The sequence below is a fragment of the Oryx dammah genome, unplaced genomic scaffold (assembly GCF_014754425.2).
Source record: "Oryx dammah isolate SB20612 unplaced genomic scaffold, SCBI_Odam_1.1 HiC_scaffold_16, whole genome shotgun sequence".
NCBI lineage: Eukaryota > Metazoa > Chordata > Mammalia > Artiodactyla > Bovidae > Oryx > Oryx dammah.
The window spans coordinates 13,585,926-13,611,449 of record NW_024070200.1 but is presented as its reverse complement, the minus strand read 5'-3'; the positions used below and the strand labels follow the sequence as shown (position 1 = coordinate 13,611,449).

General features: G+C 51.5%; 1 protein-coding gene across 1 annotated transcript; it reads right to left on the bottom strand.

Moving 5' to 3' along the window:
• Nucleotides 1-374: 374 nt before the first annotated feature.
• GPR68 (G protein-coupled receptor 68) lies at nt 375-3,876 on the bottom strand. Its single transcript, XM_040256642.1, has one exon. The coding sequence runs from the start codon at nt 3,555-3,557 to the stop codon at nt 2,442-2,444; it is 1,116 nt and encodes a 371-aa protein (XP_040112576.1). The 5' UTR covers nt 3,558-3,876; the 3' UTR covers nt 375-2,441.
• Nucleotides 3,877-25,524: the final 21,648 nt, after the last annotated feature.

Sequence of the window (25,524 nt, the reverse complement as noted above, 5' to 3'; positions counted from 1 at the left end):
TGGAGTAGGATAGAAGGGGGTTCTGTGTCCAAGGACAGGGAATGATAGTCTCCAAACTGCAGCACTGAGTTGCATCCCTAAAGTCAAGTGTTGACCAAGTTAAGTCCCACAGTAGATTTGCAACAATGTGCTGCAGTGTTTAGGACACTTCATGAATCTCAAGAGGACAGAGAAAAGCCTTCATTTTAAGGCTTCATCCTTCCTGGCCACTACTGGGTAATCAAGGGCAAATTCTCTGATTGACCTGTTTGAATTTTCTCTGAGAAAGTCAATCCCTGGACCTTTCTGACTCTGTTGGGTATTTCATGGACCCTCTAGATGTCCCTGGTGTTGGAAGACCCTCCCTCCCTACATGAACTGAAACACACTCCAACTGTGGCTGGTTAGGTTGCTTTATTTGCAGACTCAAGTTTGCTACATAAATCCACTGCATGGTCCAACACACGTATACTTGGCATAAAAGAAAGGACAATACAAAAATACAACTCTTGATAATAAATGAAACTGCCTTCAGCTCATGCCAGTTTATCCCAGTGGGAATGCCCATGTTTAAGATCAAAATAGGAGGAAATTTGAAATGAGGAGGCATGGAGGGCTCAAGCAGTGCCACTGCCTCTGTAAGATCCTGGGCTTTTCTTGGCTGTATGGTCATTTTTTCCACCTTCAGACCTGGTCACTTTCTCCTCTATGAAGGGGAAGAGAACTGCCCCAGGTTATGGAAGAACGTCCAGAAGGAGCAGGAGCAGGGATTACACACAGTCAGAATCAAGTATAGACTTGGAACCCCACTTAGTTAGGGCATATCCAGCCTGGGCTATCAGCCTCTGGATGCCTCTGAAGAGAGGGTTAAGAAACTCAGGGTGGATCTATCCCTGGGAGAGGGGAAGAAAGACACAAGGAGAAACTGAAAATGTTCTCTGTGGTCCCTCTTCAGCAGATTCCAGAAATGTCCCACTGATACCAGTTTCTATCTTCCCATCCCTGGTCCCTCCCCAGGCTTGAGCCCACCAAAATCCTTGGCTGTAAGAGCTCAGATTCCAGGTCTCTAAGTGAAGTCAGAACTGGTGCCGGTCCACTCCAGGAAATCTAAAGGGCTAGCATTTTTGAAAGGTGGGCAGGTCCCTGGAGTAGCAAGATGCTCTTCTGGTCCTTGGTATATTCCCCAGGCAGAAGCTTAACATGACTGGGTGGAAAGCTTCAGGAGAGATGAGCCCTGTAACCAGTCCACTAGGACAAAACAAGAGACATGTAGCCAGTGGGCCATCCCGTCACTCTCCAGGTGGGTGAGGGGGAACACTTGGGCAGAGGAGTGGAGATGGAGGACCAAGGAGGCAAGACAAGCCCTCTCTTTGTCACAGGGGCTATTTAAACCACAGTGGAGCTTCACCCCAGCCCTTTGGGCTGAAAGATGCCAGAGAATTCATCTCTTGTATTTGTTTTGCTCCATCTAAGAACTTGGGGAGAATGCCATGCTCTTCTCAAAGACTGCTAGGCACTCCAGTCTGTGTATGTGGTGGCAAACACTATCTGCAGTCCGATGACCTTAGTTAGCCTCAGTGTCTTGGAGCAGAGCTGTCTTGGAGACCCTGGCATTTTAACCACGGACACACATGCACACACAGAGCCCCAGACTTCTGGGTCTTGTATACTTTGGGGCAGATAGCAACAGAAGTTGAATTGGGAGGAATCTGTCAGGAACTCAGTTGTACACACTGCTTTAGGCCTCTGACCTGAGGATCATAGACATCACCCGCCAGAGCCCCACGGAGCCCTAGGATTTGTTGTGCATTAGTGCTGGGGCTGGAGAATCTGCTCAAATCTCCCTGCCAGTGAAAACTGTGAGTTGCCTGGATCTGGGGTCTCTCCTCTACCTGTCTCTCCCCCACTGTCCCCGCCACACACACGCTCAGTGCCTCAACCCCTCCCCACGTTCCTTCTCCCCATCCAACCTCCACGGGGTGGGGCTCAAGTGGTAAGGATGACAACACACGTGCCTGCGTCATCTTCTCAGGTCACACCAGGGCGTTAGGACAAGGGTCACCCTGGCATTGGAAGGCCCTGGCAGGTGAGCACCTGGGTGTCTGCCTCCTCTCCCTGGCCCCTCGCCCCACGTCCTCACACTCTGTCCCCCCACGAGCTTCTCTGAAAACCTCCTGGAGGTGATTCTTCTTCCCACCAGCAGCCCAGCCGGCAGCAGATGACCCCCCACGTGCTGTCGGGGCTTATCCCCACACTCAGCCAGCAGCCCCATCAGACTGGGCAGTCGCAGCAGGCTCCCTGGACAGCAGAGAGGTCCTGTTATGGCCCAGCCCTAGGCCCTGCGACCCCAGCCCATCGTCTCCTCCAGCAGCAAGAGGCAGCTGCCTTGGCCAAAGGGGCAGCAGCCATGGAGCAGGCTCAGGCCTCGCTCTGCCCCGCACGTGGGTGATGGGGCGACCCGGCTAGCACAGCCCGCCTGCGGGGGACGCTCCCGCTCCAGGCGGGTGGGGGGTCTGGAAGGCCGGGTGGAGCCTTGTCAGGACCTCGGGATCCTCGCTCTTCCCAGAGGCCTCGGGGGCGCCCAGCGGGTAGGCCTCGCGGGCCCGGCCGGTCCTGGCGCAGGTGAGGAAGGCCAGGCAGGCCCCGCGGAGGCGGGCCAGGTCCCTGTGCGTGGTCTCGCTGACGAAGCAGTAGAGCACGGGGTCGGCCACGCAGTTGAAGCTGGTGAGGAGCAGGGAGAAGTGGTAGGCATTGAAGATGCCCTTGGCGAAGTCGCAGCTCGACTCCCAGAGGCTGCGCACCAGCAGCAGCACGTGGTAGGGCAGGAAGCAGGCCAGGAAGATGACCACGGTGCTGAGCACTAGCCGCTGGATCTGGTCCTTGCGGCTCTTCTGGGTCCCGTGGCTGCGGCGCACAGCTCGCAGGATGCCCCGGTAGGAGGCCAGCAGCAGGCAGATGGGGAAGAGGAAGCCCACCAGGAAGCGGTAGTAGTTGATGCTGCGCTGGCGCGCCTCCAGCGGATAATGCTCGAAGCAGACGCGGTGCCGGTCGGCGTCTTCCACCACCTCCTCGTGCATGAGGAAGTAGATGCTGGTCAGCAGCTCCTTGGCCCAGATGAGCGCACTGACGCCCATGGCGGCCTTCAAGGTGCGGAACTGGTGGAAGCGGAAGGGGTGGGCCACCGCCAGGTAGCGGTCGATGGAGATGCAGCAGAGGAAGCCCACGCTGATATAGATGTTCTCGTAGAGCAGGATCCCGCACACCTGGCAGGACAGGTCGTCGTGGGACCAGTGGTCGTGCTGCAGCACGTACTGCAGCCAGAAGGGGAGGGAGCAGATGTAGAAGAGGTCGGCCACCGTTAGGTTGCACAGGTACACGCCCAGCTCGTTCCGGGCCTTGATCTGCAGGTAGCCGTAGTAGAGGGACAGGCAGTTGGCTGGGAAGCCCACCACCAGCACCATGACGTAGACCACCGGGGCCAGCGTCTGGTGGATGGTGTGGTCGATGTCACAGTTCATCGAGGTGTTGTCTGCCGTGATGTTCCCCATCTTCGGGCCTGCCGGGGCCTCACCCCCCATATGCTCAGGAAGAGGCCAGTCTCTCTATAGCCATCTTGCTTCTAGCTAGGATGTGACTCAAGCTGCGGTGAAGGCTTGGCCTCACTGGTGATGCATAAGTCCCTGAAAGTCAAAGGCAGAAAGGCTTAGGATAATAGAAGCTAACATTTATATAGCACCTACTGTGTGTCAGACACTGCTCCAAGTGCCTCACTTAATTTTCTTCCCTAATGATTATCTTGATGCACACAGTCTTAACATCAATTCTTTTGATATTTTTTGCTTGTTCGGAAAAGGACACATTCATCCAAATTCCATTCAAGCATTTTTTTTTTTCCTATTAAAAGGTACTTCTCTTTAAGATAGGCGATATTGTCATTTCTGTGCAAAACAAAACACAACTCATACTCTGTTTAGTGAGGAGCTATTTGGGCATCATATGCAGATAAAGAGTAAACCTTAGGACAGTATATCCTAGACAGCGCTTGAAATAACAGTCATCCTACTGAGCTTAAATAGTGGTGACAGAACAAGCGTTAGCCAGGCAGAGAAGAAGAAACTCAAGCTGACAGCTCATTCGTGTCGCTAGATCCATCGCTCATTGCAGGGCAGAAGGCAGTCAAGTGGTCATGCTTGTGCCTTTCACAGTGGTGTAGTGCCTCAAAATTTAGAAGATGACCCAGCCCACGAATTCCAACTTAGCTGCACTGAATATACAGAATGCACAGACCAAGACACCGACATGCAATTTCTGTCTCCTCATCCCCCTTCCCTGGCCTCCTGTCCCTTATTTATTTTCCTGGTCCCTCAGTCCAGCAAGCAAGGCCTGGAGCTCTTGTGAACACCATCCCATCCCGAGCTGGCTCTCCAAGGTGAAGATCAAATTCAACCCACAAAACAGCACGGGCCCCAGACACTCTCTTCTGCCAACATTCAGCAGCATCCACATTTTTCCTTCTTGCTCACAGGAATGTACCAGATCAGTCAACACTGAGGCCACAGCCCGTCCTGGGAGCTTCTTCAGACAGCACAAAAGAGACCCAAATTTGTTCACATCCTGCTGTGCAGCAACAGGCTTTATTTTCTTGGGCTCCCAAATCACTGCAGATGGTGACAGCAGCCATGAAATTAAAAGACACTTGCTCCTTGGAAGAAAAGCTATGACCGACCAGCCTAAACAGCATATTAAAAAGCAGAGACACTACTTTCCGACAAAGGTCAGTCTAGTCAAAGCTATGGTTTTTCCAATAGTCATGTATGGTTGTGAGTTGAACCATAAAGACAGCTGAGTGCTGAAGAATTGAGGCTTTTGAACTGTGGTGTTGGAGGGGACTCTTCAGAGTCCCTTGGACTGCAGGGAGATCAAACCAGTCAATCTGAAAGGAAATCAGTCCTGAATAGTCATAGGAAGGACTGACGCTGAAGCTGAAGCTCCAATACATTGGTCGCCTGAGGTGAAGAATTGACTAACTCATTGGAAAAGACCCTAATGCTGGGAAAGATTGAAGGCAGGAAGAGACGAGAACAACAGAGGATGAGATGTTTGGATGGCATCACCGACGTGATGGACATGAGTTTGAGCAAGCTTCGGGAGTTGGTGATGGACAGGGAAGCCTGGAGTGCTGCAGTCCATGGGGTGACAAAGAGTCGGACACAACTGAGCAACTGAACTGAACTACTGTGCTCTGGCAAGAAAACAAGCCAAGCTTCCCACAGGGCAGTGCTACTTCTCCTCCACGGAATCAGGAACCCAGTACAGGGCACAAGGCATCGAGACATGAGCACCAGGCTAGAGTCAGCAGCTCACAGGCTGTGCAAGTCTTTACCCTTCCTTAGCTTCAGTTTCCTCATCTATAAAATGGGGATGAAGACACTTGCCCTCAGGGTCAGGATCAGGGCCACATAAAATATGTCAAAATGCATGGCATTCTTTCTCCAGAGGCAAAGAAGCCGAATAAAAGAGGGTCGTCTTACTTGAAGTAGTGAAAAGTTCATATTGTTGAGAATTTAACTAAGAAAATGCTATTGCTGGGCTTCCCTAGTGGTCCAGTGGTTGAGAAACCACCTGCCAATGCGTGGGACACGAGTTCAACCTGTGGTCTGGGGAGATCCCACATGCTGCAGGGCAACTAAGCCCTTGTACCACAACTCCTGAACCTGTGGCCTAGAACCCATTCTCCACAAGAGAAGTCACCGCAATGAGGAGCCCGTGCACCACAGTGCAGAGCAGCCCCCGCTTGCTGCAGCTAGAGAAAGCTGAGCACAGCAACGAAGATGCAGAGCAACCCAAAAAACAACAGTTTAAAAAAGAGAATAAAAGAAAATGCTGTTGCTATATATACAAATGCCTTTGAAAAAGAGAGAATAAAAAAATTTTGTTGTAGGCCTACCTTACAGATTGGGCTTCCCTGGTGGCTCAGCTGGTAAAGAATCTGCCTTCAATGCGGCAGACCTGGGTTTGATCCCTGGGTTGGGATAATCCCCTGGGAAAAAGGCTACCCATGCCAGTAGTCTGGCCTGAAAAATTCCTTGGACTGTAGAGTCCACACGGTCAAAAAGAGTCAGACACAATGACTGAGCGACTTTCACTTTCACTTTACCGTTTAGATTAATATACCAGAATGAAAATCCTGAGCAGTTCTATCGATTTAAGACTCCTGGCTCAGATGAAAAAACCTCACTGTATCTAAATCAACCTGGTTGTTGTTCATAATCATCCTCCCAAGGAGATTTTTTAGACTTTTTTTTTTTTCCTAATCACCTGCCTCCATGGTGCATAAACAGATTTTCTATACATCTTAAATCCTTAGATGTATAGAATATCTGTTTATGCACCATGGCCTTTTGGAGGGTGACAGATCACTAAATAAGATTATTTTCACCCCACCCAAGAACCAATCTCCCCCCACCCTCCTGAGAATGTATGGTCTATATGGCGGCAAATTCCAAGTGAACGGAGTCTGCATCAAGCTGTTTTGTAGTTTTAGCAGATCAGTCTTGCCCTTTGCTCTCTCTTCACTATACATAGTCAAGCTGGGACTCACGGACCAGGAAGGAAACCCCTCCTACAACTGACAATGTCTCATCACCCTCCCTCCTGTGGGCTCCTAACTGGCCCTGTGGGCACCGGAGCCAGGGCTCAGCCTGAAAACTGACAGAGCCTGCTAGGAAGGGTCTCAGAGATATCCCAGCCCAGCAGTTCCAGTCCTGGGGCTCATGGAGGATAAACTTGAGGGGTTCCCCTGAAATCACATGCTCCATCTTGCAAATATTTAAGTACGTGCATTTTTCCTGGAAAAGGGTCCCATGGTGTTCATAAGTCTCTAAAACAGGCGAGGGATGGGTCCAACCCAAAGTTGCACCCTCTTACCTGGATTCCCTGTGGCTCTCTCAGTGGCCAAGCCACCCCCACTCCTGTGCTTAAGTTACTCAGTCGTGTCTGACTCTTTGAGATCCCATGGACGGTAGCCCACCAGGCTCCACTGTTCTTGGGGATTCTCCAGGCAAGAACACTGGAATGGGTTGCCATGCCCTCCTCCAGGGGATCTTCCCAACCCAGGGATCGAACCAGGTCTCCTGCATTGAAGGCGGATTCTTTACCGTCTGAGCCACCAGGGAAAATCAAGAATACTGGAGTGGGTAGCCTATCCTTTTTCCAGGGGATCTTCCTGACTCAGGAATAGAACCCAGGTCTCCTGCATTGAAGGCAGATTCTTTACCAGCTGAGCTACCAGGGAAGCTAAATCCCAGCGTTCTCATTTTTCCCTGATCATTATTTCCTGGGGCAGCCACAGTGATCTTTCCAAAATCCAAACCGCATCCTCCTCTTCCTTGTTTAAAGCCCACTGGGACAGTTTCACAGTGAGTTATCACACCCCCAGAAAAACCCCCAAACTCCTGCAAGGCCCAGTGTGAAACGAGCCCAGCTCCTCCCACCTTCCCGCCACCTGCTTGTTGGCCAGCTTTCTGTGCCCTGGTCACCTGGCCTTGTTCCAGTTGCTCCAGGAGTGCAACTGCCAACCCCTCCCCTCCCCTCCTAGGGCAGGGCTGGCTCCTCTGCCCCAGTTCTCAGCTTAAACAGCACCCCTTTGTGAGGCCCTCCCTGACTATCCCACTAGAGGGGCCCCTCCCCCAGCACCATCACTCCTTCCTAGGGGCCGGCTCTGCAGAGTTCCCATCAGTATCTCAGATTTGTTTGTCTACTTGTCTGCTTGTTGCCGATCTGTCTCCTCCACGAGGATGCATTGGGTTGGCTAAAAAGTTCATTTGGTTTTTTCCGTAAGATGGTGCAGAAAAACCCAAATGAACTTTATGGCCAATTCAATAAATTCCAAGAGGGCCGTGTGTACCTTGAACAGTGCCTGGTGCCTCACAGGCACTCTTGAGGACTTCTGGAAGGAATAAGTGGGTGCCACCTCCCCACCTTACAGATGAGGAAACAGAGGTTCAAACGGGGAAGTGATGAGCCCAAAGCCAGCTTGACGAAGGAAGTAGGGGCATTAAAATCCAGTCTTCTTGTTCCAAGCCCCACCACCCGCCACAACCAGTCCCCACCTAGCCTTGGCCCCAAGCTCTCAGTCCCTGAAGATGAGGACCCACCTCTCCAACCTTTCCAGGATACAGGCCTGGATTTCAGTGATGGTGGTGGAGGGAGGTGCTTCTTGGTGCCATTTTCAGTTGTGGTTAATATACATGACGGGAGCTTCCCTGGTGGCTCAGATAGTAAAGAACCTGTCTGCAATGCAGGAGACCCAGGTTCAATCCCTGGGTGGGGAAGATCCCTGGAGAAGCGAATGGCTACCCACTCCAGTATTCTTGCCTGGAGAATTCCATGAACAGAGGAGCCTGGAGGGCTACAGACCATGGGGGGCAGAGAGTTGGACATCACTGAGTGACTAATACTTTCACTTTCATACATAATATAAAATTTATCTTGTTAACCATTTTTAATGTACAATTCAGTGGTAATTAAGTACACTTAAACTGTCATGCAACTATAACCACCATCCACCTCTAGAACCTTTTCAGTTTCCCCAGCCGAAAATCTGTCCCCGTTAAACACTAACTCCCCATCCTCCATTCACGCAGGCCATGGCAAACACCAGTCCACGGCAAACACCAGTCCACTGTGTGCCTCTGTGAATTTGACCACTCTAGATACCTTATGTACTTCCCTGGTGGCTCAGACGGTAAGCTGAGTGATACAGCATTTGTCTTTTTGTGTCTTATTTCACTTAGCATCATGTCCCCAAGATGCATCCATGTTGTAGACTGTTATCAGAAGCTCCTTCCTTTTTAAGGTATAATAATAGTCTATCATACATATATACTGCCTTTTATTTTTCCATTTGTCAATGGACATTTGGGCGACTTCTACCTTCTGGCGATCATGAATAGCACTGCTCTGAACATGTCAGGTCAGGAAGCAACAGTTAGAACTGGACATGGAACAACAGACTGGTTCCAAATAGGAAAAGGAGTACGTCAAGCCTGTATATTGTCACCCTGCTTATTTAACTTCTATGCAGAGTACATCATGAGAAATGCTGGGCTGGAAGAAGCACAAGCTGGAATCAAGATTGCCAGCAGAAATATCAATAACCTCAGATATGCAGATGACACCACCCTTATGGCAGAGAGTGAAGAGGAACTAAAAAGCCTCTTGATGAAAGTGAAAGAGGAGAGTGAAAAAGTTGGCTTATAAAGCCCAACATTCAGAAAACTAAGCTCATGGCATCCGGTCCCATCACTTCATGGGAAATAGATGGGGAAACAGTGGAAGCAGTATCAGACTTTATTTTTTGGGGCTTCAAAATCACTGCAGATGGTGATTGCAGCCATGAAATTAAAAGATGCTCACTCCTTGGAAGGAAAGTTATGACCAACCTAGATAGCATATTAAAAAGCAGAGATATTACTTTGCCAACAAAGGTTCATCTAGTCAAGGCTATGGTTTTTCCAGTGGTCATGTATGGATGTGAGAGTTGGACTGTGAAGAAAGCTGAGCGCCAAAGAATTGATGCTTTTGAACTGTGGTGTTGGAGAAGACTCTTGAGAGTCCCTTGGACTGCAAGGAGATCCAACCAGTCCATCCTAAAGGAGACTAGTCCTGGGTGTTCATTGGACGGACTGATGCTGAGGCTGAAACTCCAATACTTTGGCCACCTCATGCGAAGAGTTGACTCATTGGAAAAGACTCTGATGCTGGCAGGGATTGGGGGCAGGAGGAGAAGGGGACGACAGAGGATGAGATGGCTGGATGGCATCACCGACTTGATGGACGTGAGTTTGAGTGAACTCCGGGAGTTGGTGATGGACAGGGAGCCCTGGTGTGCTGCGATTCATGGGGTCGCAAAGAGTCGGACACGACTGAGTGACTGAACTGAACTGAACTGAACATGGGTACACTACTTGAGTCCCTGCTTTCAGTTTTTTTGGGTATAGATCCAGAAGAGGGAACACTGGATCACATGGTAGTTCTATTTTTAAGTTTTTGAGGAAGTGCATTCGGTTTTTCCACAGTGGCTACACCATTTTACACTCCCACCGACAGTGCAGGGATGTTTTCTTGGTTTTTGCTTTTCATGTTTTGGTTTACATGTTTTGATGGCGAGATTCGGGGCAAAGGGGAAGCTGAGGACTGTGACCTCTGAACCTTGCACAGTCCCATGAGTCAAAATTGGGCTTCACTCCTCCTCTTCTTGCCAGCTCTCCTGTCCCTGAATCCTAGGCCCACACCTGAGGGTCCAAATGGTTCACCTGGCTCAAACGTGAGGAAGTCCCTGAGTGGTCCCCAGGGACACCGGCCCCGGGATGTCCATGTCTCTGAATTTATCTGAGGTTCTCCACAGTTCACACAAAACTACCCTCAGGAAGATAAAAATTCATTCATCAGCACAGGCTCCCAGGCACCCACAAAAATGGGCAAAAGAAACCAAGTGGAAAACACGTCCTGTCTGGTCTCAGGAATTTGCTGAGAGTCACCTGGCTGAAGCCTATTGATTGCAGGTGGTGAGTGTATGCATGTGTGGGACAGGCTGGGGTGACCATTGATAAGTTCCTATTTCCTAGGACAACAACAAGCAAATTCTGGCAACCAAAGTCAGAAATATTCAAGTCTGCAGAGCTACAGACGATGCTTAAGTGAAAGCACCTCCTATGTCCACTTTGGAGCCAAAAGGGGTTTGGGGGGATTCTAGAGCAGTCGTTCTTAAACTTAGGTGCACCCGAGTCACCTGGAGGATTTGTTGAAACAGACCACAGAGCCCCACCTTCATGGTTCCTGAGTCAGTGGGTCGGAGGCAGGGCTCGAGAACCAGCAGCCACCCGCACGGTGCCGCTGGTGCCGCGGGGCCATGGACCACACCCTGAGAAGCAAAGCACCCACAGGTCTAGAGGCTCTGGAGTTTCACTCCTGGCTGAGTGCCATCCATGAGTTTCCAGGTCAAAGGACAGAACAGCTGGAAGGGGAACTTAAGACCCAACAGAACTCGGTGGGCAGAACCACGACACAGCCCTTGGGAGGCCAGCAGCCTGACTCAGGCCCTCAAGACAAGTGAGTGCATCTCTGCGGTACTCACACTCGGTATTTGCCAGATCTCCCACAGTTGACACAGCATTTCACATCTGCTCTCCTGTCCCATGTTTGCAATAGCCCTACTGTTTCCCCATTTTAGGGATGAGGAAACTGAGGCCCAGAGGGATACAGTGGCTTGTCCAACAGTCTGGTACCTCCTGGTTTCATTCCACAAGTATCTCTGGAGCATTGGTTCATGGCCCCAGACTGGACATGGGGGACTTGGAGATAAAGAAGAAGAAATGGCTCCCACCCTCAGGGAGCCTCTGATCTTGAAAGGCAGGAACAAATTAGCACCACTCAAGGTCCCGTGTGGCAGGTGCTGGGGGCATCCCTCCCACTCCCACTTAAAGCTGACTTGTTCTTTTCACTACACACACACACAGACACACACACACACACACAGACACACACACACACAGACACACACACACACAGACAGACACACACACAGACACACAGACACACACACAGACACACAGACACACAGACACACACACACACACACAACCTCCTCCATGGTTTCGACCCCCCAGTACTGATGACTCCCAGATGTCCTCCCCACCCACAGGGGGAGGGCTTACAGAACCAGCTTCCTCCTGCCACACAGGGCATGCTCAGCGAGGCTGCCCTGCTCCTGCCGTTTCCTCCACCAGTCTGTTCTTGGAGGTAGCATCTCACCTGCCCAGTCTCTTGTGTTGGATGGCTGTGTGGGTTGGTTGATCTTTATCTTCATCCACAGCATCCACTCAATTACTCAGTTCTACCGTTTCCAAATCTTAAATATTTCCCACATCCGTCTCCTCCTCTTTTAGCTCCCTCCCCAGTGCCCCAGATTGGCTTGGTCAAGGCTTCCTCTCCAGAATCAATGCATGGTCTCCTGTGGGATTCTCTGTCTCCATCTCACCATCGTCAAAGCCATCTTCTAAAACACAAATCTAAGCTAATCACTCCTGCTTCAAACCCTTCAATGGCTCTCTAATCATCCATCCGCTCATCGGCCACAGCAGATACTTACTGAGTGTCTATTATATGGAAGGCACTGCACAAGACAGTGGGCCCTGGGGCAGCTCACGTTGCTTTTAGTCTTATGGGAGAGGGGAGAAGAAAGGAGAGGATTAGCTCCCAGGGAGAGTACAAGACATTAAGTTCTGAGTTCATAGGAGGTGACAGCCAGAAAAGCCTAAGCAGCATGATACTCTAAGATCAGGCGAAAAGAGAGGGGCAGCCAGGGAAGAAAGGAGCTTCTGCCTGTGGAAACACTACATTCAACAGGCCAAATGCCAGACAGAGAGCAAGCGAGTGAGCACCTGTAAGGAACTGAATGTGAGGAGGGTGTGACCAGAGAGGGGACAACAAGAAGCTACAGAAATGTTACCGAGTCCATGCTGGCTCTGCTCACCACATAAATCGAAGATAAGGTATAGAGACAAGGAATATGACTTTATTCAGAGACCTGGCTGACCGAGAAGATGGCAGACTAATGTCTCTAAACAACCATCTTGTTGGGGCCTGGATGCCAGTTTTTGACGGACAGGGAGGCCTGGTGTGCTGCGATTCATGGGGTTGCAAAGAGTTGGACACGACTGAGCGACTGAACTGATCTGAGAGAGGGAAGGGCTGAGGAACTCAAGTCAAAAGGCAAAATAGAGAGGGAGAGGCAGTAAGAAAACAAAATAAGATGGGTCTTCAGTCTTGCAAAACATCTCTGGGAAGGGATGTGTTAATCTCTTCTTTCCTGCAGCCTTCACAGATGGGCAAGGTCAGATTATCTCCCTGTGAACTATAAAGGCACTATAGTTTAAGAGTCAGGCAGAGGGACAGGGTCCTCTGGGGCAGGCCATTATGTATGATGATAATAACAAAAGCAATGAAAAGCAAGTCAAAGAAACAGTTCCATCATGGAGTCAGAATTAGCTTCTCCCTGGAACAGGAACTGCTGACTAATTAGAAGGAGCTGAGGACAGTCAGGGACAAATCTAAGATGTATCTCAGTACTTGGTCCTCATAATTTCCCCTAAATTATTTGTTAAAATGGATGGATGCACGGAGAGGTAGGTGGGTTGGGTGGATGGATGGATGAGTAGGAGGATGAATAAGATGGGTAAATAGAAGGATAAGGGGGTAGATAGACAGGTGGGTGAGTAAATGGGTGGATAGACAGATGAATGGGTGGGTGCATGGGTGGATGCATGGAGGGTTTTGAGGTCAGGTGCTGGGACAATGGAAATATCATTAACTCATTAACAGAAACAGAAAAGTGGGGAGGAATCATTGTGGCCTCCGCTTCAGCCTGCGGCATCTGTTTAAGTTACCTGAGGTGGTTGCAGACAATCCTGCTTTGTCACCCAGGCCTCATCATAGCCAGCTCTCCCTTCTGCCACTCCTGGAGGAAAGGTACCCCTCCATGGAAATTGCATTTTGCCAGGAGTGTCCCCTCTCTACTTGGCTCTCCACAGAAAGCCTTCTCCCCAAAATCAAAGGCACAGTGGGTGCATGGTGTTCTGTAAATGGGAACATGTGACTGGGACAGATGGACCAGGTCATGCCAGGTAAGAGCCCTCCATGTGCCAGGAACATTTCTGCACAGTCATTCTCTCTCTCACCAGCACCCACTTTCCAGATGAAAAAACTGAGGCTGCTCAAGATTCTAAAACCGTGTGGGGCCCTGCGGAGCTTGCAGGCACGAAAGCCTTTTTTTGTCTCCCCCTTTCTTGTAGGCCAGACTCCAGCCTCCATGATCTTCCCTTAGGTCCAAAGGGCAAATTTGAACAGTTGTTAATCAAGAGAGGGGCAGCTGAGAAACCGCCTGAGGCAAGATTATACGGGAGGAGAGAAGCTCATCAACGTTCAGAGACCGACCACCTGAGATGAAGTTAAGGCAGTGAAGGCAGGAGAAGAAGGGGACAACAGAAGATGAGATGGTTGGAAGGCATCACCGGCTCAATGGACCTGAGTTTGAGTAAACTGTGGGGGATGGTGCAGGACAGGAAAGCCTGGCGTGTTGCAGTCCATGGGGTTGCAGAGAGTCGGACACAACTGAGCAACTGAGTGACTGAATGACTGAACGACAACAGGCCCTGCTCATACCTAATCTTCTCAGAGACCTCACCCTTGAACCACTAATAAAAAACCCTTCATCAAATCCTCTGGGGCTGCAACACATAGGTTTTCAAGGTGAGAGTCCCCAGTGTCCCCCTTTGTCTGGCAAAGTAATACAGTCATCCGTTTGTGTGTGTGTGGTGGTCATTCAGTCGTGTCTAACTCTTTGCGACCCCATGGACTGTAGCCCGCCAGGCTCCTCGTTTAACCATGGGATTTTTCAGGCAAGAATACTGTAGTGGATTGCCATTGCCTTCTCCAGGGGATCTTCCTGTCTCGGGGATCGAACCCAGGTCTCTTGCATTGCAGGCAGATGATTTACTGTCTGAGCCACCAGGGAAGCCCTTTATCCTTTTCTACTTCACCCAAAACTCTGTCTCCAAGATTCAGTTCAGCACCAGTGTATACGGAAGTTGAGCTTTCAGCAATAATTACGTGATTAAGCCAGGGCTTCCCTGGTGGCTCAGTGGTAAAGAATCCACCTGCAATGCAGGACACCCAGGTTCAATCCCTGGGTCGGGAAAATACCCTGGAGGAGCAAATGGCAACCCACTCCAGGATTCTTGCCTGGAAAATGCCATGGACAGAGGAGCCTGGAGGGCTATAGTCCATGTGGTTGCAGAGTCGAACTCAGCGTAGCAACTAAACAACGACAAATGACGCAAGCCAGGTTTTGAGCTCAGATTGGTCCACACTTTCCTTTACACCACACTTTCTGATCATCACAGTTGTTACAGAGCAACCACCCCCCACTTCCAGGCTTTGCCAGGCTCCAGTTCCCCCAGATGCCACCAGGAGGCCAACAGGCTTGGGCCTGGGCCAGCTCCACCGCGCCCCCCGCCCCCGCCCCCCACTGCACCTGGCATGTCAACCATTTTCTCAGCACTCAAGGAGAAGAACCTACTGTGTGACCAAGGCTTGCATCCCCAAGGTGGAGGGGATTGGGACAAAGAATCAAAACACAGAGCCGCTGTGTCTGCCTCACGCTACCGTTCAGCTGAGAAACTGAGGGGCTTCCCTGGTGGCTCAGTGGTTAAAAACAAAAAAACCCCAACTGCCAATGCAGGTTCGATTCCTGGGTTGGGAAGAGTCCCTGGAGAAGGAAATGGCACCCCACTCCAGTATGCTTGCCTGGGAAATCCCACAGACAGAAGAGCCTGGGGGGCTACAGTCCATGGAGTCGCAAAAGCATCAAACGCCACTTAGTGACTAAACAACAAGAAACTGAGACACTACGTGTGAAGCAACCCAACACCTAAGAGCAAACCTACAGGCAAATGCCTATCAGCACAGAGGCCTCCAAGGACCTGAACATCCAAGAGCAGTTAAATCCCCAAAGGCAGGAAGGGACTCTGACTCGAGCTGAGAGCCCCATGCACATTCTACGCCAAAAGTGCTAGTGCTGCTGAGCTGGTGCATAAACAGCGGTCTAATCTGTCACCCGTCTCTTCCGAGTGGTGGTTTGATGGCATACACACAGTTACTCACCGGCTGGGCAGCTCTGCTCAGGCAGCCACCAGCACAGCAAGCTGGGGGATTTCCTGCGTGCCCAGCTTCTCTTCCCTTTGGCTGGTCAAACTTCCACCTGCTTTAAACACTTCCTAAAAGTGCCCTTTTCAGAGGTCGTTGATGTCTCCTTCTGGGGCAGGAGTAGAATCAGACTGCATTTTCCCCTTAGTCCCCAGCTTTTCCCTAAATAGCCTCACTCCAGCAAAAGCAAGGAGACAACCTCGCTTCTAAAGCCCTCGACACTATTTCAACATTCAATTCCATCGCAAGCTCACAAAGGCACTGTGAGTCGATGGGGCCGGCACTGTGAACCTATTTCACAGAACCTGAAGCCCAGAGAGGCTAACCTAGTTGCTCACGTCCATACAGTAAGTTGGGTGGATCTGAATCTAGAACTCAGACCACTAGACACCAACCCGCTGCCTTTGAGCTCCTTCCATCATAAATCACAGCAAGGAATGTGCGTGACACAGAGAGCAGAGACACACGGAGCCAGAGCAGTACTTACCTTATCACTGTGATGCACGCGGATCATTTCTACTCTGTTTTGTTTTTCTAAGGGTCGTGAGCTGATAAACCGATCTCCTGACCTGCTGTTGTGTCAGGATCCCACCCCTGTCTGCCCAGGCTCTAGACCCCAGGAAGGGGACGGTCGCTGCTGCCAGGTGGGGAGGAGCAGACAGCGAGGCAGGGAGCGACAGCCTCGGGAGATCTGGGTCCTCTCAGACTCTGCGGGCCCGCCTGAGCTCAGCCCTCAAACCTCCACCAGCCGGCTTCCTCCGGCGCTTGCAGAGGAAGGACCCGGCAGGCAGGACCCAAGCTCCCCCTCCTGCGATTTCCCGAAGGCCACGCCCCCGACAGGCCACGCCCCCCAGCTCAGTCTCGAAAATCCCAGCGGGAGGCTCTTGCCCATTCCTGAGCTGAGGCAGGATCCTGTGAACTCAGAGCTGATGTCAGGCTGGGTGGCTGTGAGGAAAGCTTGCCCACCACAGCATGAAGGCGGCGGGACAAATCCCTCCAGGCGCCCTGAGCCTGCCTTCCATACACCCCAGACATAATGGGCGACCTTGCCGAGAATGCTAAAGCCTCCATTAGGGGCAGGGACCCCAAGGACTTGGGGGGATTCAGGAGGAGGCAGGTGTGCTCATTCTACCCACCCAATCACCTTTGAGCACCTGCAAGACACCAGGAGATTCAGGATGTTGAACCCCTGAGCCAGAGGTCTTGAGCCAGACAGGCTGACGCTCAGATAACTAGAAAGTATCACAGACCTGTCTGCCAACGCAGGAGACTGGGGTTCAATCCCTGGGTTGGGAAGATCCCTTGGAGGAGGAAATGGCAACCCACTCCAGTATTCTTGCCCGGAAAACCCCATGGACAGAGGAGCCTGGTGGGCTACATTCCATGGGGGCGCAAAAAGTCGGACACGATTGAACCATGAAACCACCACCACAGACACAAGAGCGAGAGGACAGCAGACATGGGCGGAGGAAGCTGACTGTTTCCACTCCACCCCCAGGCTGTCACCCTTCAGCAGCCAGCATCTGGGTCAGTGGGGCACAACTACATCAGCAAGAAACTGGGCAGCTTATAAAAAATAACACCACTGCCCGGGCCCCACCCCAGACGAATTAAATCATATTTTCTGGAGATGAGGTACCAGCCTCAGTGTTTTTAAAAGCTCTCTGTGGGGTTCCAGGGCACAGTCAGGAGGAGAAGCACTGAGGTGGGATGGAGGGGGGTGGGGGGTGGGGGCGGGTAACTTGTTCTGCAGATCAACAGAAGGAGGGCATTGGAGGAAGCCTCTGGGTTGTGAGTAAGGTGGGCATCAATGTTTTGTTTTTGCTATTTATTTATTTGGCTGTGCTAGGCTTCCCTGGTGGCTCAGATGGTAAAGAATCTACCTGCAGTGCAGGAGACTAGGGTTCGATCCCTGGGTCGGGAAAATCCCTGGAGAAGGGAATGGCTACTCACTCCAGTATTCTTGCCTGGAGAATTCCACGGACAGAGGAGCCTGGCGGGCTCCAGACCGTGGGGTCGCAAAGAGTCTGACATGACTAGCACTTCACTTCAGATCTTAGCTGAAGCACTCAAGATCTTCAGTCTTCATGGTGGCATGTGGGATATTTAGTTGCGGCATGCAGAATCCAGTTCCCTGACTAGGAATTGAACCCGGGCTCCGACTCACTGGAAAAGACCCTGATGCTTGGAAAGACTGAGGACAGGAGGAAAAGGGGACAACAGAGGATGAGATGGTTGGATGGCATCACCGACTTAATGGACATGAGTTTGAGCAGACTTTGGGAGATTAGTGAAGGACAGGGAAGCCTGCAGGCATGCTGCAGTCCATGGGATCACAAATAGCTGGACATGACTTAGCAACTGAACAACAGCCCTGCACTGGGGGCCCAGAGTCTTATCTACTGGACCACCAGGGAAGTCTCGAATATCCGTGTTTTTAAACAGCGTGGCCCCGAGCAGGGAGCAAGCATGGGGCTCTGGCTTCATGGGGTCTTCTGGCTCTCAGGACCATTTCCTAAACTCCCTCAGCCCAGCAGAGCTAACAGGATCCATGGAGGTGACCTAGCCCAGTATCTTCCCTTTACAGATGGGGAAACTCAGACCCAAAGGGGCAAAGGCTCTAGATATGTCTTACTAAGTGATAGAGCCATGATTCTCCAAATGGTCTGCCGTGCTGTTTCAGTTTAACCTCCTCTCTCCGTGGTGTCTCCTTGGAAGCTGATTGCAAGAACATTGCTGGAGCCAGAAAACCAATGTCCACCATGGGCGGGGGACGTCAGGGGGCACTGAGGATGTGCATTCTCTATTTTGTTGGGTGATTTGTGATTTCATCTTCTCTAGGAAGTGAACTGATATAGTCCTGCCAGGAGGCTGTACTGGTAGGGGGCCCATTAAAAATACCCCTCCTCCAAGCACATGCTCCTCCTCTGTCCAGTACAGCAGAAGCCTTGTCACAGAGCAGCCGTGTGTGTGGACACAGAGTGCAGAAGTCTGTGGGCTCCTCCTGATGCTATATGAAAGGACAGGTGGGGAAGGAGTGCAGGATTGACCTAAGGGTGAAAGACTGGCTACCCCCAGGGCACACCCAGCAAGGAGAGCACCCCTGACTCTCTTTACAGGGTGACCCAGCCTAACAAGATGCACACACACAGGTTGTCTATACCATCAGCATCCATACCTGCAAGACCACTGATGGCAGTGGGTACCCTGCTTTTGCCAAGGACCCCCCCACCTCCCTTCCTATTGGGCCTTTGGAACTGCAGATGGAGAGGTGACACTGACTTCAGATCAGTGAGCCCAGATCCTCTGTGAAATGCCCGCTCAGGAAGAGAAAAAAGAACCTGTGTGTATTCTACTTTGGTGCTGATGTTTTTTTTCAATATAAAACAGGAAGGAAGGACTAGAAACCACGATGACATCAAGCACCAAGCAGTGGCCTGATGCATCCTACAGACTCCATCGTAACCTCAGTCCGCCTGCAACTTCTCCAAGTAAACCTACAACCAAGTGAAAACAGTGAGCTTGTGATTAAAATACAACCTCAGGAGAAGCCCACCTCTCCCCATTCAGACTTCTCTCCTTAAGCCCAAAGTGGGCAGAATGTCAGAGCTGCCACTGACAACTCAGGATCAGGGAGCACAGGACGTGCCATTTTGGGAGCACATGCTGAGCACCTTCCCTGGTGGTCCAGCGGTTAAGACTCCGTGCTTGGAAAATGCAGGGGAACTAAGGTCCCACATATTGTGAGGTGTGGTTAAAAAAAAAAAAGTGGGTCTTGCTGGGCTAAAATCAAAGTGTCAGCAGGCCTGCCTTTCTTCTGGAGGGTATGGGGGAAAACCCACTTCCTTGCCTTTTCCAGCTTCTACAGCCTTCTGGCATCCCTTGGCCTGTGCCCCCTTCCGCTTTCAAAGCCAGCAGTGACAGGCTGAGTCCATCTCACATCTTACCACACTGACCTCTGCTCCCATCTTCACATCTCCTTCTCTGCCCCCTCAGCCCCGTCTTCCTATTAAGGACCCTGTGATCACACTGGGCCCACCTAGATAATCCAAGACAATCTCCCTATTTGAAGGTCAGCTGATTGGCAACCTTAATTCCACCTGCTGCCTTAATGTCCTTTTGCCATGTAAGGTAACATATTCACAGACTTCAGGGACCAGCAACTGGACATCATTTGGGGACCATTATTCTGTCTACCACAACCCCCATGTTGTATCTAAGACCTTGTGAGCAGCACTTCTCAAATGTCACTAAGTCTCGTCTGACTCTTTGTGACCCCATGAACTGCAGCCCAGGAGGCTCCTCTGTCCATGGGATTTCCCAGCCAAGAATACTGGAGTGGGTTACCATTTCCTGCTCTAGGGGATCTTCCCCACCTGCATTGGCAAGCAGGTTCTTTACCACTGAGCCACCAGGGAAGCCCCCCCACACCGCCCCAAGAAGCTGTAGTTTGAGCAATTCCCTTGGGTTTTCCTGACACACACCAATTTGAGAACCACTGTTTTAAGGGTGACTCAAATGCCACTTCCTCCACACAGCCCTCCCTGACACCCATGAGATGAGCAAACCTCCCTCCCCATCCCATCCCATGGCATTGACCAGAGCCTTCCTTGGGTTCTTTTCATCCCTCCCTGGCCAAGTTGCCTTTTGGAGTGGAGATGCCTGGGTGTTCGATCACTCTGGCTGCCAGGGAGCTAGGACCAGAGCTCCTCATACAGACAGAAGGTGGTCTGTGAGATTTGAATGATAAATGGACATGAGGGCACTGGCATGGGCGGTTACGTGCTTTGAGCTTATCACAACATGCAAGGTACTGTGCTTCCATAAGGAGCCTTGATAATGCCACACAGCAACCCTGCCAGGAAATTAGTATTATCCCACCGAAGAGACCCAGGATTACCTGGCTGGCAACGGGCAGCTCTGGGATTCAAGTCAAGGTCTGAATTAATTGTATTTTAATAATTGCCCAGGCAGTGCATGGGAATTTGTATGACTATGTCTTATGCCCATCTCTCCCTCCAGACAGCAAGCTCCGTGAGAAGGGAGGAGCTAGGTCTATTTTACTGTCGGAGAGAAGATGGTTTAGTCCAAAAGAAAGAAAAGAAAGTGAAGTCGCTCAGTTGTGTCCGACTCTTTGCTACTCCATGGTCTGTAGCCTACCAGGCTCCTCTGTCCATGGGATTTTCCAGGCAAGAATACCGGAGTAGGTAGCCATTTCCTTCTCCAGGGGATCTTCGATTGAACCCGGGTCTCCGCATTGTAGGCAGATGCTTTACTGTCTGAGCCACCAGGAAAGTCCGAAAGGCCCAACAAACGTGTTGAACGTTTGAATGAATAAATGAGTCTAAACTGTTTCTTTCTGCAGTCCGCTTGGAAGGCCAGCGTGCCTGAAATTGAAGTTAGGAGCTAGTAAACTGGGGAAGGCAGTCAGGATATGGGATGGCGCAGCAGGAAGAAGGTTGGTTTTGACTCCCGGGGCGTGTGTGTAGGTTGGTGTGTGAAATGCATTACAACAGCAACCCAAAAGACAGACTCTTGTCTCTCTTTGGAGAATTTGTGGTCTGAGAAGGTCTGAGCTGTCTGGGCCATCCTTCCAGTTCTGAGGCCAGAGCACAAACCACAGGCCACAAGGTTGCCATGACAACCCTCCCTGCACCTGCCTCTCCCACCAGCTTCCTGCCTTTAGCCCCAGAGTGCTCCAACCCATCAATTAATAACCTAATAATGTCTGACAACAATCACTCCAAACACCCAGGCAGCAACCCTCTTGAGAAACAGGCTTCTCCAGGGAGCAAGAGCTACAAAGATGCTCATTACAGTCAGCCAGGGCCACCTGCTAAAATCGAGTTTTCTGAATTCAAATGACTCTCTCTCTGGCTTCTTCCTCTTGTTTTAAGGGCATGGGGTTGGTAGAGCTGATGACTGAAGCCTCAGAGGGTCCAGGGAAACAGACTCTAGAGAAGCTGCCGTGCAGCATGTCTGCTCCCTCAGCCCAGAATCAGATCCAGAGAAACTGATCCTGACCAAATGGCCTCTGGGATAAGGCCCTAGTCATGGATGGTTGTATGCCTGCTGGTCTTCTCCTAGGAGAAGCCTATGTCTTCTGCAAAGATTAATTAATTTGTCACCATGGCACTCAGAAAAAACAACAAAACAAAGGAAAGACTTTCAAGTTGTGGTAGACTCAAGATGGTTAGAAATTATGTGATCTTCTTTTCATGGAGAGATACGTCAGTCCCCTCCCCTTGAATCTAGGTGGGCTCTGTGACTAGTGACCTATAAAATGATCCAGAAGCCACACTGTATCAGCTTCTGAGTCCAAGTCTAAAGAGACTGGGGGCTCCCTCTTCCTGTCTCTTGGGATAGTAGCTCTTGAAACCTAGGTGCCATGCTGTGAGAAAGCCCAAGTAGCCTCAGAGAGGCCCACTGAGAGGAGCCTAGACCCTGGGTGACAGACCCAGCTGACAGCCAGGATCAACTGGCTTACCATACAAGTGTGTGATTTTTGGAAGAAGACCCTCTATCCCTAGCTGGGCCATCTCAGCTGATAATGCAAGGAGCAGAGATAAGCTATACCCACCAAGCTGTGACCAAATTGCAGATTCCTGAGCAAAACAGGTGAGTTATTTTAAGCTACTATCTTTTGAAGTGGTTTTTGATGTAACAAAAGATAAATGGAACACATCTTTTTTTTTTCCCCCTGCAAATCATGAAAGGGCTTTTTACAGTGTGTGAGGTGGGCGTAATAATCTCCATTTTCCCCATTAGATACTAAGGCTCAGTTTGCTGACAAAGGTCCTATAGTCCAAGCTATGGTTTTTCCAGTAGTCATATATGGATGTGAGAGTTGGACCATAAAGAAGGCTGAGGAAAAACTGATGCTTTTGAATTGTGGTGCTGGAGAAGACTCTTGAGTGTCCCTTGGACAGCAAGGAGATCAAACCAGTCAATCCTAAAGGAAATCAACCCTGAATATTCACTGGAAGGACTGATGCTGAAGCTGAAGCTCCAATAGTTTGGCCACCTGATGCAAAGAGCTGACTCAGGGAAAGACTGAGGTGAAAAGACCCTGATGCTGCAAAAGACTTAGAGCAGGAGGAGAAGGGGATGACAGAGGATGAGATGGTTGGATGGCATCACGGACTCGATGGACATGAGTTTGAGTGAGCTGTGGGAGATGGTGAAGGACAGGGAGGCCTGGTGTGCTGCAGTGCATGGGGTTGCAAAGAGTCAGACATGACTGAGAGAATAAACAACACTAAGGCTCAGAGAGCTAAGGCATCTTGTTTGAGACCAGCCCGATAGGAAGGATGAAACTGTTTTCCACTCTTTATTTGCTGTTAGATGAGTCTTCTTTCTCTACAACTTGTGCTGTACCCAGAAGGGTGCAATATAACAGTAATAACAAGAATACTCAGAGTAAACAAGAATACTTCCTAGTGGTCCAGTGGTTAAGAATCTACCTTGCAATCAATGCAGGGGATATGGGTTTGACTCTTGGTCAGGGAATTAAGATCCCACATGCTGCAACTATGGAGCCTGTGCACGCTAGAGTCCATGCACCATAACCAGAGAGAAACCTGCATGCCCCAAGGGAGATCTCAAGTGCCACAACTAAGACCTGATGCAGCCAAATAAATAAATAAATATTTTAAAAGAAGAAGAATACTCAGAGCTAACATTTAGGGAGGACTGCAAGAAGGCAATCACACCCCACTCCAGTACTCTTGGCTGGCAATTCCCATGGGCGGAGGAAACTGGTGGGCTGCCGTCTGTGGGGTCACACAGAGTCAGACACAACTGAAGCGACTTAGCAGCAGCAGCAAAGCTTTCAAGGCAGGATCCTTACCTGCATGATCTCATGCTCTAGGAAGTATACTCTATTATCATACCCATTTCACAGATGGTGCTACTGAGGCTTAAAAGGAGGGTATGTGACTTGTCCAAGGTAAGAGCTCTAAGTGAAAGAGTCCAGATTTGAACTTACAATGTCTCGTTCTGAAACTAGACTCTTGTGGGCAGATACTCTCATCTGTACAGTCTAAAGCATCCACACTGCTCCAGCCCTGCTTCCTCTGTTAGGCTCAGGAATTCTCTTCCCTCCTTCCTTCTTCTGGAAACTCATGTGCGTTGGTGGGCCTGGGGGGTGAAGCCAAACCCTAACCATATCATCTCAGCGTTGCAGAATTTCGAACCATTCCCATATCCTTTTCTGTCCTCACAACCCTTCTGTGAAGTGGCAGCTAGTAGTCATCTCCAGTTTACAGGGGCCCAGCGACAGCAAGTGACCTTCCCAAAGCCACACAGCCTCTGGCTCCAAGTCAGTGCTCTCTCCTCGGTCCACTGCTAAACCCCAAAGAGCCTTACCGCGCGCTGCGCGGTTCTCCAGCTCCAGGATAACTGGGCTGTCTTCATCGCAGACCTGGGTCCAGGCCAACCAGCCACCCCACCTGGCATTTATTCAGCCAATCGCGGGCAGGTTTTCCCCTCCCTCAGTGGCAGGGGGGCTTATTCTGGCCCCTGTAATCCCGCCCTATGCTTGATGGAGAAGGCAATGGCACCCCACTCCAGTACTCTTGCCTGGAAAATCCCATGGACGGAGGAGCCTGGTAGGCTGCAGTCCATGGGGTCACTAAGAGTTGGACACGACTGAGCGACTTCACTTTCACTTTTCACTTTCATGCACTGGAGAAGGAAATGGCAACCCAGTCCAATGTTCTTGCCTGGAGAATCCCAGGGACGAGGGAGCCTGGTGGGCTGCCGTCTCAGGGGTCGCACACAGTCGGACACGACTGAAGCGACTTAGCAGCATGCTTGATGGAGCTGCCCATCGCGGGAGAGGAACCGCGCGTAGATTTGGGGCAAGGCAAGGAAAGCCTTTGTGGATCACCTGTGCCTTCCAGCTCTAGGAGGAGAAGGGTTAGCTGTGACTTTTTTTTTTTCGGGGGGCCGGGGAGGCGGCCGGGGAGGGCGGTAATTACCAGGTGGCCACGGAGCTAGCCCAGGGGGTGGCGGCAACCGCAGGCGGAGACATCCTGCCGGGCAGCCTTGCAGCTGCCGCGCCTGCCCGCCGCCGTCACGCACCCGCCGGGCCCCCGCTCTTGGCCTCCCCGCACGCACGTGGGGCCCGGTGGCCCCCACCCTCTCCGAGCGCTCGCGGGCCGCGCGCGGGGCGGCGCGGCGCTGGATGCCTGGAACCCGGGGCGGCCGCTGCCCGCACGCGAGCCGGCGACCCCACCGCGGTGGCGGCGAGAGGAAGGGCTCCTGGGATGGGGGCACGTACCTGCGCTGCGCAGGCCGGGGCGCAGTCATCCGCGTCCTTCTTACAGCCGGCGCGCGGCCAGCGGGGTGGACACTGCGTCGGGGGCTGCTGATGGGGGTGGTCGCGGGAAGCCGGCGGCCCGCTTCCCGGCCAGACTCTCCTCCTCCTCGAATTTGGAGCCACAGCGTGCCCCGATCTCCCCTCCCCCAGCCCCTCCTCCCGCCCCCGTCGGGCACACCCAGCCTCGCCCCAGCTCCCTGCCTTTCTCTGCGACCACAGGCTTGGCGCCGGCTGGGAAGAGCCGCGGTCGGTCGTGCAGACCCGTCCTGGAGACCCGTCAGCTCTCTCCCGCCCTCACTGGGGACAGACTCCCGAGCTGCCGCCGGGGGGCTCACCCACCCTGGGCCCGGCTGTAAAAGCTCGAGGGTCCTTCTCCAGCCACATCAGGAACCCCTAGGCAAGGAGAGTCCCTGAAACGACCTTTTGTGCTGTTCACCTCTGTGTCCCCAGCACCAGGA